Genomic DNA, 11,981 nt, shown 5'->3' on the forward strand with positions numbered 1-11,981 from the left:
TCACGACAAACCACATTAACCTTTCCGGTCGAAGAGCCTGTTAAGATTTCAGACGTGACCATCCTTGTTGTGGCGAGTAATTGAATTCCGGACAAAGCGAAGGCCACAAGAGATTGTAAGTTTTACATTTTGTGACAGTTAGCTCACTGTAAGCGTGTTGTGTCCTTTTATTCCCATTTTATTTTGCCCAAAAGATCCTCTCTTTGAAGCGACAAAACCGTCTGACCAAGCAGGACATATGTCTGGAAGAATCCAGTGGAAACAGTTGATCGTTGACCGTTGTTGTTGTTATGCCCTCTCATTTTAGGCTTAGCAGCATATAAAATGCATTCGTTGCGCTACGTGTAAGATTAAGACGACCACTGAGAATGACTTGTAGGTCGAAGGTTCGAATCCAGTTCATGTCTTATTTTTTAATTTTTTTTGGTTTTTCACCAGTCTAGGGCTATCTTCGTACATGGTTAGCCCAAATCTAAGCTGGACGTACTTACCAAAGCCCACGGGTTTCCACAGACTGGTGGCAAAACTTTCACACTTTTGACCGGAGAGGAAGTCAGCATGATCTGGACATTAGGTTATCCACAGTATCTTCTGTCAGCACTTCTTGACATTCTAGATAGATGGCAGGATCCATAGAACAAGTTGTTGTGAGCTCTAAATTTTGAAAGAATGTCTCTTCTGTCTTGTTTTAATTAACGTGTAAAATAGATATGAATGGATTGTTAACCTACTGTACTGTATTGCTATGTTAGATTGTGTGATTTGACTAGACAGGAAAGAGATTCTCCAAGAAAGCATGTTGTAATGTTGTAAAGACTTTTTATTGATTCATGACCAGTGAGTTGTAGCACTAAAACCTCCTACAATATCTACCAGCAGCTGGCAGTATGTGGACCCCTATCACGTGAGTGCAGTCAGATGTGTGTAAATAAGTAGCAGAAACCTTATGTATGTCACTGGTCACAAATTGTCCAAAAAAAAACTAAATCCAGCTAGTTTCCTGGAAAGTTTTTAGTGGTACATGTATTTCATCGGACACATGCTTCATTTTACTGATTTCTTTGCCTTTAATTAAAGATAAGAGGTTTGCCAGATTTTAGGCTCTCTAGCTTCCTTGACTCATAAACTGGAGAGCTGTCAAAGAAATGAAAAATTCCGTCAGTCAACATAAAAACCGACATTAAAATGGAAATGAGGAGCCTGAATAAACACATGAACTCTGCATGTTTCAGTATAATTCAACGAGCTGAATGATCTCCCTCCTTATTTGAACATTGTGACATTTGCCTTGTAAGTCGACTGAATGAACGTCAGAAATGTAAGAGATGGAGGTAGCGCATTTAACACTGTTGAATTGGTTTCAGTATATGTCAGGTAGAGATGTGAAGAGTAAATTTACACGATGGGAAGTGTGCCCCTGATTAGGTAGAATAGCTTGTACAGGGACGTTTGTGGTATAAATGATGTAAATGTTTACCTTTGACTACATGTAAGTTGCCTACTTGGCCTCATTATGAGAGGTGTATTGACCTTACAATTGTGTCTCCAGGTAGGATTGTCAGGTATGATGATATCCCACAGGGAAATTGTAAGTCTCGGTATCAAAAGTGAGATTTTGTGACATTTATTTGCCTGTTAGAACACACTTTTGAGGTCATTTAGCTATATGTATGTCAGTTCTTAACAATCCAGCATGTGTTGAACATCTGCTGACATCTAACCCTCAGACCTCTTCATAGTGCAGCTATGGTTAGGCTGTAGAGACCTGGTCAGTCACTGCTAAAATTTGTCTGTGTACGCATTCCTCTTACAGTGGATGTTCTCTACCCATATGTCTACATCACTGCCACCACTAGCAAAATTTGTACAGAAACCTTGAACAATCCCCTAGGTCACCAGGGTCACAGTGATGCCGCAGGAAGTGATGTTAGAAAACTCAAGAACTGAGCATTTGTTTCTGATAATAATTGATACATATCCATCCTCCGGATCTGAAGTATTCACATCATGTTTCTAGGCAACATTTGAAACAATTTTATTGCTGAAATTCAGAATAATGATTAAATAGCTCCATGGCAGGAGACCAGTGTTAAGGCTAAGCTCCTTGTGTCGCACAGGCTCCAAAAGTCAAGCTTGTCTTGCATGTCTAGTGGTGGTAGAGATGTAAAGTGAGCATAGAATTGTAAGGAGTTTGCTGTGATACCATGCGGCTCAGCGGTCCATTCTCTGTGCTGGCATCTCTAGGTCTGCTTCACAGAATGTGACAAGCTTTTTTGTACACAGGGATTGCAACACCAAATTCTGTACAGAATGAACACTTACTAGAACTTTATTAGAACATGTCAGAAGGCCTTGTAACTTATGGCTGAAAGGTCAGTTTCATTTCACCCCATCTGATTCATAATCTTTTTGCGTATTTGGGTCTTTAATCACTATGAGTCTTATTAACTCCTTGCTTTATGACATATCTGCTCAGAGAGTCTTCTCATAGTTGTGTTTAACATTTACTCTCATGTGTAACATTTACTGTTGTGTGTAACATTTACCTTCGCATGCAACATTCACTGTCATGTGTAACGTGTACTGTCATCTGTAACATTTACTGTCGTGTGTAGCATTTACTGTCATGTGTACCATTTACCTGTCAGTGTAAGAGCCAAGTCAGTGACTCCTCTACATGTATCTTCTCTGTACACTATATACTGTTACAGGTCTTCAATTCCTGTCAGTGTAGGAGCCAACGGAGTGACTCCTCTGCATGTACCTTTTCTGTACACTGTATACTGTTACAGGTATTCAGTGCCTCTCAGTGTAGGAGCCAAGTCAGTGACTCCTCTACATGTACCTTCTCTGTGCACTGTATACTGTTACAGGTATTCAGTGCCTCTCAGTGTAGGAGCCAAGTCAGTGACTCCTCTACATGTACCTTCTCTGTGCACTGTATACTGTTACAGGTATTCAGTGCCTCTCAGTGTAGGAGCCAAGTCAGTGACTCCTCTACATGTACCCTCTCTGTGCACTGTATACTGTTACAGGTATTCAGTTCCTGTCAGTGTAGGAGCCAAGTCAGTGACTCCTCTATATGTACCCTCTCTGTACACTGTATACTGTTACAGGTATTCAGTGCCTGTCGGTGTAGGAGCCCAGTCAGTGACTCCTCTACGTGTACCTTCTCTGTACACTGCATACTGTTACATGTATTCAGTGCTTGTCAGTGTAGGAGCCCAGTCAGTGACTCCCCAACATGTACCCTCTCTGTACACTTTATACTGTTACATGTATTCAGTGTTTGTCAGTATAGGAGCCAAGTCAGGGACTCCTCTGCATGTACCCTCTCTGTGCACTGTATACTGTTTTATGTATTCACCTCCTGTCAGTGTAGGAGCCCAGTCAGTGACTCCCCAACATGTACCCTCTCTGCACACTGTATACTGTTACATGTATTCAGTGCCTCTCACTGTAGGAGCCCAGTCAGTGACTCCTCTACATGTACCTTCTCTGTGCACTGTATACTGTTACAGGTATTCAGTTCCTGTCAGTGTAGGAGCCAAGTCAGTGACTCCTCTACATGTACCTTCTCTGTACCCTGTATACTGTTACAGGTGTTCAGTTCCTGTCAGTGTAAGAGCTCAGTCAGTGACTCCTCTATATGTACCCTCTCTGTACCCTGTATACTGTTACAGGTGTTCAGTTCCTGTCAGTGTAAGAGCTCAGTCAGTGACTCCTCTACATGTACCCTCTCTGTACACTGTATACTGTTACAGGTGTTCAGTTCCTGTCAGTGTAAGAGCTCAGTCAGTGACTCCTCTATATGTACCCTCTCTGTACACTGTATACTGTTACAGGTATTCAGTGCCTGTCGGTGTAGGAGCCCAGTCAGTGACTCCTCTACATGTACCTTCTCTGTACACTGCATACTGTTACATGTATTCAGTGCTTGTCAGTGTAGGAGCCCAGTCAGTGACTCCCCAACATGTACCCTCTCTGTACACTTTATACTGTTACATGTATTCAGTGTTTGTCAGTATAGGAGCCAAGTCAGGGACTCCTCTGCATGTACCCTCTCTGTGCACTGTATACTGTTTTATGTATTCACCTCCTGTCAGTGTAGGAGCCCAGTCAGTGACTCCTCCACATGTATCTTCTCAGTACACTGTATACTGTTACATGTATTCAGTGCTTGTCAGTGTAGGAGCCCAGTCAGTGACTCCCCAACATGTACCCTCTCTGTACCCTGTATACTGTTACAGGTATTCAGTTCCTGTCAGTGTAAGAGCTCAGTCAGTGACTCCTCTACATGTACCCTCTCTGTACACTGTATACTGTATACTGTTACAGGTATTCAGTGCCTGTCGGTGTAGGAGCCCAGTCAGTGACTCCTCTACATGTACCTTCTCTGTACACTGCATACTGTTACATGTATTCAGTGCTTGTCAGTGTAGGAGCCAAGTCAGAGACTCCTCTGCATGTACCCTCTCTGTGCACTGTATACTGTTTTATGTATTCACCTCCTGTCAGTGTAGGAGCCCAGTCAGTGACTCCTCCACATGTATCTTCTCAGTACACTGTATACTGTTACATGTATTCAGTGCTTGTCAGTGTAGGAGCCCATTCAGTGACTCCTCCACATGTACCCTCTCTGTACACTGTATACTGTTTCATGTATTCCGTTCCTGTCAGTGTAGGAGCCCAGTCAGTGACTCCCCAACATGTATCTTCTCTGTACACTGTTTACTGTACACTGTTACATATATTCAGTGCTTCTCAGTGTAGGAGCCTAGTCAGTGACTCCTCTACATGTACCCTGTCTGTACACTGTATACCATTACAGGTATTCAGTGCCTAACAGTGCAGGAGCCAAGTGAGTGACTCCTCTACATGTACCCTCTCTGCACACTGTATACTGTATACTGTTACAGGTATTCAGTGCCTCTTAGTGCAGGAGCTCAGTCAGTGACTCCCCTACATGTACCTTCTCTGTGCTCTGTATACTGTTACAGGTATTCAGTGCCTAACAGTGTAGGAGCCCAGTCAGTGACTCCCCAACATGTACCCTCTCTGTACACTGTATACTGTTACACGTGTTCTGTGCCTGTCGGTGTAGGAGAGCAGTGAGTGACTCCCCTACATGTACCTCCTCTGTACCCTGTATACTGTTACATGTATTCAGTGCCTGTCAGAGTAGGAGCCAAGTCAGTGACTCCACTAGATTTACCTTGTCTGTACACGTATTCTGTGCCTGTTGGTGTAGGAGTGCAGTGAGTGACTCATCTACATGTACATGTACCTTCTCTGTGTACTGTTACAGATATTCCGTGCCTGTCATTGTAGGAGCCAAGTCACTGACTCCTTCACATGTATCTGCCCCATGAAATTTCAGTAGTATACATGTTCAGTACTTCATGCACACCTGTTAGTGTTGGAGCTCATGTTAGTGATTGCTGTGCTCAGTGAACATGAGCAGTAAGTTTTCATGAGGGTCCATATATGCAGCCTCTAGTTGGATGTCCAGCTCACACTGGCTTCCTTTCTGCCTGTATGTGGGAAGGTCCACCAGCAACCTGCGGATGGTTATGGGTTTTCCCCGGGCTCTGCCCGGTTTCCTTCCATCACAGTGCTGGCCCCTGTCGTTTATCTGAAATATTCTTGAGTACGGCATAAAACACCAATCAAATAAATAAATAAATGCGTCCAGTATTTTCTTGTGTATTTATTCACAGTAAAAACTCAACCATAGGCTGTGTACCCCTGTAGTATTATGTCATTTTCCTCAGTGACAAAACAGTCACATGTTTTAATGTTGCAACTTGTATCATATATATGAGCGTATTGCATTGAGAGTTATCTCCCCTTGACTGCAACCTGCGTTCTACGTGTGGAACTCAGCTGTATAACTTTACATTTGTTCTCGTTGCTGTACATTGTTCTTCGCTGGCGTAAATTTGTACATTATGCACACTCAGTAAATGGCAGTATAGCTGAAGAATCCGTATGTACTTGTCGGTGAGTGAATGAATGATTATGGCTTAACGCCACATCGGCAGTATTTCAGCCATATCGTGGCAATCGGTGAAGTATTATTCCCAGAGAATAAGTGTTTTTGGTCAAAATAATGACTTGGACTCTTCTGGATTTTCATTTATTTATTTATTTAATTGATGCTTTGCACCGTGCTCAAGAATATTTCACCCAGAGTATATTTTAATGTATTTATTTATTTACATATTTCACTGGTGTTTTACGCTGCACTCTAGAATGTTTGACTAATACTAGGGTGGAACATTAAGGAAGTCGGTCAGAGCCAGGGGAAACCCACATCCATCCATAGGTTGCTGCAAGACCTTTCCACGCATTGACGAAAAGAATATAAAATATTTTACATAAACATGTATAATTTTTTTTTCTTTTATTTATTGACTGGTACATTGTCCATTTACACATACTACCCTTATATACGAATCGTATTTAGCCTATGATTGCGATTGTAACTTTACAGTTTTATTGTAAAGGCAAGAAAAGTTATTGACCGGTACATTGTCCATTTTCACAATCTACTTTTATGTACGAATCAAATTTAGCCTACGATTGCGATTGTAACTTAAAAAAATTTACAACTACCTTTCAATTTCTTTGTACAGCTTATTTTTACAATGAATTGTAAACTCAGTTGTAGGGTTTACAGTCGATTGTAGCTATAGTCTCTTTGTGCAAGAAGGTCCAGGGATTTGTCTGGCAGCCACAAGTTGTGTGGGCATCATGAAAACATTGTATCGGACCAGAAGGGGACATGTCTTTTCATGTAGTTAGTTATCTTCAGACAGCAACCAGGGATGAAGGTATCCGTAGGTTGCTGACAGACCTTTCCACGCATTGACGAAAAGAAGATAGATTTTTACATAAACATGTATAATGTGAATCATGAAACATTTGCCATGGTTAAAAAAAAATTTTTTCTTTTAATTTTCAGGCTTGGATCTGCCCCTGTCCCAACGCTGTACATATGTACATCTCATTCGTGCATAGCCAGACCGAGCTTTGATCGTTCTGATGTCGAAGATGGAATGTTGGAATTGGTCACGTGACCGGCATCTAAAATTTCTGAAAAGACTGTGAAATTTACAATTGAGTGAGACGAGAATTTTCCATGTCCTCGCTTCACTTTAGGATTCCTGATAAAAGGCTAGAAGATACAAACCATCAAACTAAGCGGCGTAAAACTGTGACGGAACCAGTTCGAAAACAGCCATTCTCCTCAACATCTAACGTTTGAAAGCTTTACCCGTTGAGATAAGTGTATTTGAAAATGCCTTTTGCAGTGCCGTGAGGCAGCCTAGAAACTGCTTTAAGACTTCACAGAATGTCCGAGATAGGTCAAGTTCAGTACCATGGTGTGGTACCTAAAGCCGACTCACTTCTGGATTGCACCAGGGACGGAACATCGCCTGTGGGAACACAAACAGGCTCTTCCAGGCGTAAACAAAAGACGCCAGGCCGGGCAGTCGCATTCCCCAAACAGGAGCCTGAGAGTGATGGGGAATCGACTGAAGTGTGGACAGAGGTAGAGATGAATCCTGAAACCCGGGCATATGCTCATCCAGCCAGTGTACTAGAAGATCCCCGGCCTGCATCTGATGTTACCACTACAGAAAGTCACAGTGTCGTCGGTAACGACTCTGAGAGCGAAGATTCGTCAGGATCGGAGGGAGGGGAAGGTCATGCTGGCGTGGCCATGGTAGCGGCGAGTGAAACGAAAACCACACCTGTGCCGGTCTGCCTGTTCAAAAATACGGACATAGCAGGAACGTCTGAGAACTACGGGTCAACGTCTGTCGATGAGAGCAAGATACCATCGTATTCGTGTCATATATGCCAGCAGAATTTTATAGGGGAGCACATATTACAGGAGCACCTGAAAATTCATGGCATAAAGCCAGAACTTTCTTTTCCATGTCACATTTGTGGCAAAGTTCTCACGAGAGAGAAATACTTAACGAAACACCTGAAGATACATGCGCGCTCAGCCCTTCGACCGTTTAGCTGCAAAACATGTGGAAGTAGCTTTGGAAGCCGAAAAAACCTCCGTCAACACGAGCGCATTCACAAGAAGAACAAACCTCTCAAGTGCCCGAAGTGTCCAAAGAGGTTCGATTTCAAGGGAGGCTTAATGACGCACCTAGCGAAGCACAATGAACATAGGCCGTACGTATGCCCCGAATGTCCCCAGGCTTTCAAAACGAAGGACACCTTAACTAGGCATGTCCGAAGGGGACAGCACTTGATTGAAGAAGAGGATGAAGACACGAAGGAGTCGGAATCTATTCAGAAATCTGAAGATGCATCCCGAAATAATTTCACCAAGATTACCTCCCTCGACGCTGCGAAAACTGAGCCAAAGAGAACAGCTATTACAACGCCCTCAATTGGCACGAGAGACTCTGTGAATGCGGCAAGTACATCTGACGAAGTCGAAAATGGTACGGATAAAATGAAATTTAATTCATATGGCCAGCAGAAATGTGAGAGGACGGGAAACGAAAGTGTTGATGTAGAAATGGAAAATTATTTTGTGCAGAAAGACAGAAAATGTGTGTATGGCGATGATAATTCATCCGGAAGTGGAACATCTACGCAAAAGGATACCCCAGAAGAATCCAGAATGGATCCTGTTCTTGAGGTGAAAACTGAGAAAGAAGCTGATCCGTGTTTGCCAGAAAAGCGTAAAAAAAAAGCTTGGAACAGATCAACGTTCGTAGCTGTTAAAGTGGAACCTGATGTTTATGTTTGTTTCACTTGCCGAAAGAAATGTTTCAGTAGCGAGGAGTTTCAGGATCATCTGAAACAGCATACTTCCAACAAACCGTTCGTGTGCTGGCAGTGTGGTCGTGGACTCACCTCACGGACTTCGCTGAACCGCCATATGATAACACACAGCACAGAAAAGCCTCTGACCTGTGAAGTCTGCGGCAAGGGGTTTATATACAACTGTGATCTGCAAGACCACAAGCGCTCTCACACGGGTGAAAGGCCGTTCGTCTGTCCCGTGTGCGGAAAGACCTTCGCCACAAGGGGGATTTTCAACGGGCACAAGAAGCTTCATTCCGAAGAGAAAACGCACATCTGTCCTGAATGCTTGAAGGGATTCGTCAGCAAACGGGCGCTAAAAAGACATATGTTCTCCCACACGAACGCCCGACCTTTCCAGTGCGATGTATGCCCACAAGGCTTCAAGTGTGCGGGAGGGCTCAAGAGACACATGCGGCGCCACGAGGGCATTATTACGCACGTTTGCGAATTTTGTAATCGCGGTTTCGGCCATTTAACGGACTACCAGCGCCACGTTCGGATTCACACGGGAGAAAGACCCTTCACGTGCGAGGTGTGCGGGAAAGGCTTCAAGCAGAACCATCACCTGTCGGATCATGTACGAACCCACACAGGCGAGAAGCCGTACCAGTGTCAGTACTGTCCACAGCGATGTGCCACCAAGTCGGGACTACAGAAGCACCATCGGCGTCACGGACCTGAAGGGGACCTGCCTATAGATAAAATTAGCTTTCCTGGCGAATTCTCAGACAGCGGCTAGCGGCGTGTATATGCTGGCGGACCAGGATGGGGCCTGTCTATCCGAAAAAGTTGCCATTTCCTGGGAAGTTCACAAGTCATCGAAAGACCGGAGTCCGCTTGCACAAAGGCATTATAAATCACTAAAATCTCGGTCGTAGCCTTCAATCGACACCCTCTTCCACGAAGGAATTGTAGGCTGCGATATTCGTAACTTGCACTCAAAATTACAATCGAGTCCACCCCACTGTAAATACTTACAGTCGCCCTAAATTAAGGCGAATTAGAAATACATAGATTACGTAGACTGTTAGTGCTTTTCTCTACTCGATGCGCAATGTAATTGCCTGAAAAAGATGTTACATTTTCTAACGTGTTTTTTCAGTGGTGAATTATTATGATTGAAATCTTTTGAAGTTTAAGGTAAGAAAAGTTATTCACCGGTATATTGTCCATTTACACATGCTACTTTTATGTACGAATCAAATTTAGCCTACGATTGCGATTGTAACTTAAAAAATTTACAACTACCTTTCAATTTCTTTGTACAGCTTATTTTTACAGTGAATTGTAAACTCAATTGTAGGGTTAACAGTCGATTGTAACTACAATCTCTCTGTGCAATAAGGTCCAGGGATTTGTCTGGCAGCCACAAGTTGTGTGGGCATCATGAAAACATTGTATCGGACCAGAAGGGGACCTGTCTTTCCATGTAGTTAGTTTTCTTCAGACAGCAACCAGGGATGCGGATATCTTGCATTCAAAGTTTAGGACCAGAATGGGACCCTGCCAATCCATGTAATTCGAATTTACCCGGGACATTCATCGTGCAGACATGGTTTGGGACCAAAAATGGACCTACCTTTTTTATTGATATATCTTATCGGATTTTAAAAGGTATTCTGTCTAGGAGTGTACAATTACTTTTCCTTGGATCTTCTGAGAAAGCGACTGATTGGTTTCATTCTTGTGTAGTTAAATGTTAACTGTATGGAGACTCGAGTTCCTCGTATTTTCTTGGGCGGAAAATTGTATGTTTTACTGATTATATGTAAAATCTTTTTGTCAAGTTTGTTTACAAGTCACGTGTTGGAAGAAAATTATCGCATAGTGAAATTCAACAATGCATGAATCCTATAATATTTCTTTTTCTTTTTAACATTTTAAAATGATTTTGTTCAGTCCATGGTGCTAAGGGGCGTGATGTAAGCTACATGTTAACCTCTGTTCTAGATACTTAGAATAAAACCCTGTCTGCTGTGAAAAAGATTTTATCAGTGTTATGGTATTACACGCATCTCTTTCTATTATTTGTTTGCTTGATACAGAATGTTTAACGTCATACCCAAGAATTGTGGACTTACATAATTTCTCTCTCTGTTTCATATGTGAATGAAGGAATTCAGATTGTTCGCGGTAAACCACGGGGTCTTGTCAGGTTACTTTCTCACAGTATTAAATAACGTGTTAATTCAACAGTTATGGTATTCATTATCAATTGTGGCTTCAGTGTCCACTGATGATCACATATTAGGACAATAATGAAGAAGCTATAGCAGCGTGAACATAGTGGTTGGTAAAAGTTCACGGTCTTCGTTATTTATTCATTTATTTATTTGATTGGTAGTTTACGCCGTACTCCAGAATATTTCACCGACGCCGGTGGTCGTGGGTTTTCACCAGGCTCTGCCTGGTTTCCTCTCGTCATAATGCTGGTCGCCTTGTATTACTGAAATATTCTTGAGTACGGCGTAAACACCAATCAAAGAAATCAATAAATATGCGACGGTGGCCAGCATAATGGTGGGAGGAAACTAGGAGGAGCCCGGAGGAAACCATCCGCAGGTTCCTGTCAGACCTTCCCACAACGCTCTTCGTGATGCTAATGGTGGACACACTTGTTACTGAGTGCTGTGAACTGTGATGACCGTCCACTCTCTTTTCACGCTGCCACTTTTCACTCCCGGATTGTTGCCCTAAAATGTGAAAATTTGGTGGAAATTGAAGTGAAAATTTTATTGACTACTTACGCTAATTGTTGAGTTAACAAGCTAAGTATTTATTACCAAGAGAAAGCCATATAAAATTGCTTCCTGCTTTGAGATTTTTGTTCAGTATATTTGAGAAAGACAAGTGGACTTCAGCTAACACACCTTGCACGCCGTCCATCGCTTATAGTCGCCTCACGAACAGTGGCATTCTAATATTGAAAACTCGTAAAATTCCGTCTCGCCTGTAATAAAGCGTCCAAAATCTGTGGACTGCGTCACAGTTCTCGGTGTTTGCTTGTTTATATATATATATATATATATATATATATATATATATATATATATATATATATATATATATATATATGTATGTTTGGGGTTTAACGTCGTACTTAACAATTCTTTAGTCAAATGAAACAGAGTAGTCGT

General features: G+C 42.4%; 1 protein-coding gene across 1 annotated transcript; it reads left to right on the top strand.

Annotated features, from left to right (window-relative positions):
• The first annotated feature begins 84 nt into the window (after nt 1-84).
• Nucleotides 85-11,153, top strand: LOC135463211 (zinc finger protein 595-like). The gene is made up of 2 exons (XM_064740524.1): nt 85-115; nt 6,968-11,153. The coding sequence occupies exon 2, from the start codon at nt 7,358-7,360 to the stop codon at nt 9,581-9,583; it is 2,226 nt and encodes a 741-aa protein (XP_064596594.1). The 5' UTR covers nt 85-115; nt 6,968-7,357; the 3' UTR covers nt 9,584-11,153.
• The last annotated feature ends 828 nt before the right edge of the window (nt 11,154-11,981 follow it).

This window comes from Liolophura sinensis, chromosome 2 (genome assembly GCF_032854445.1).
Source record: "Liolophura sinensis isolate JHLJ2023 chromosome 2, CUHK_Ljap_v2, whole genome shotgun sequence".
Lineage (NCBI taxonomy): Eukaryota > Metazoa > Mollusca > Polyplacophora > Chitonida > Chitonidae > Liolophura > Liolophura sinensis.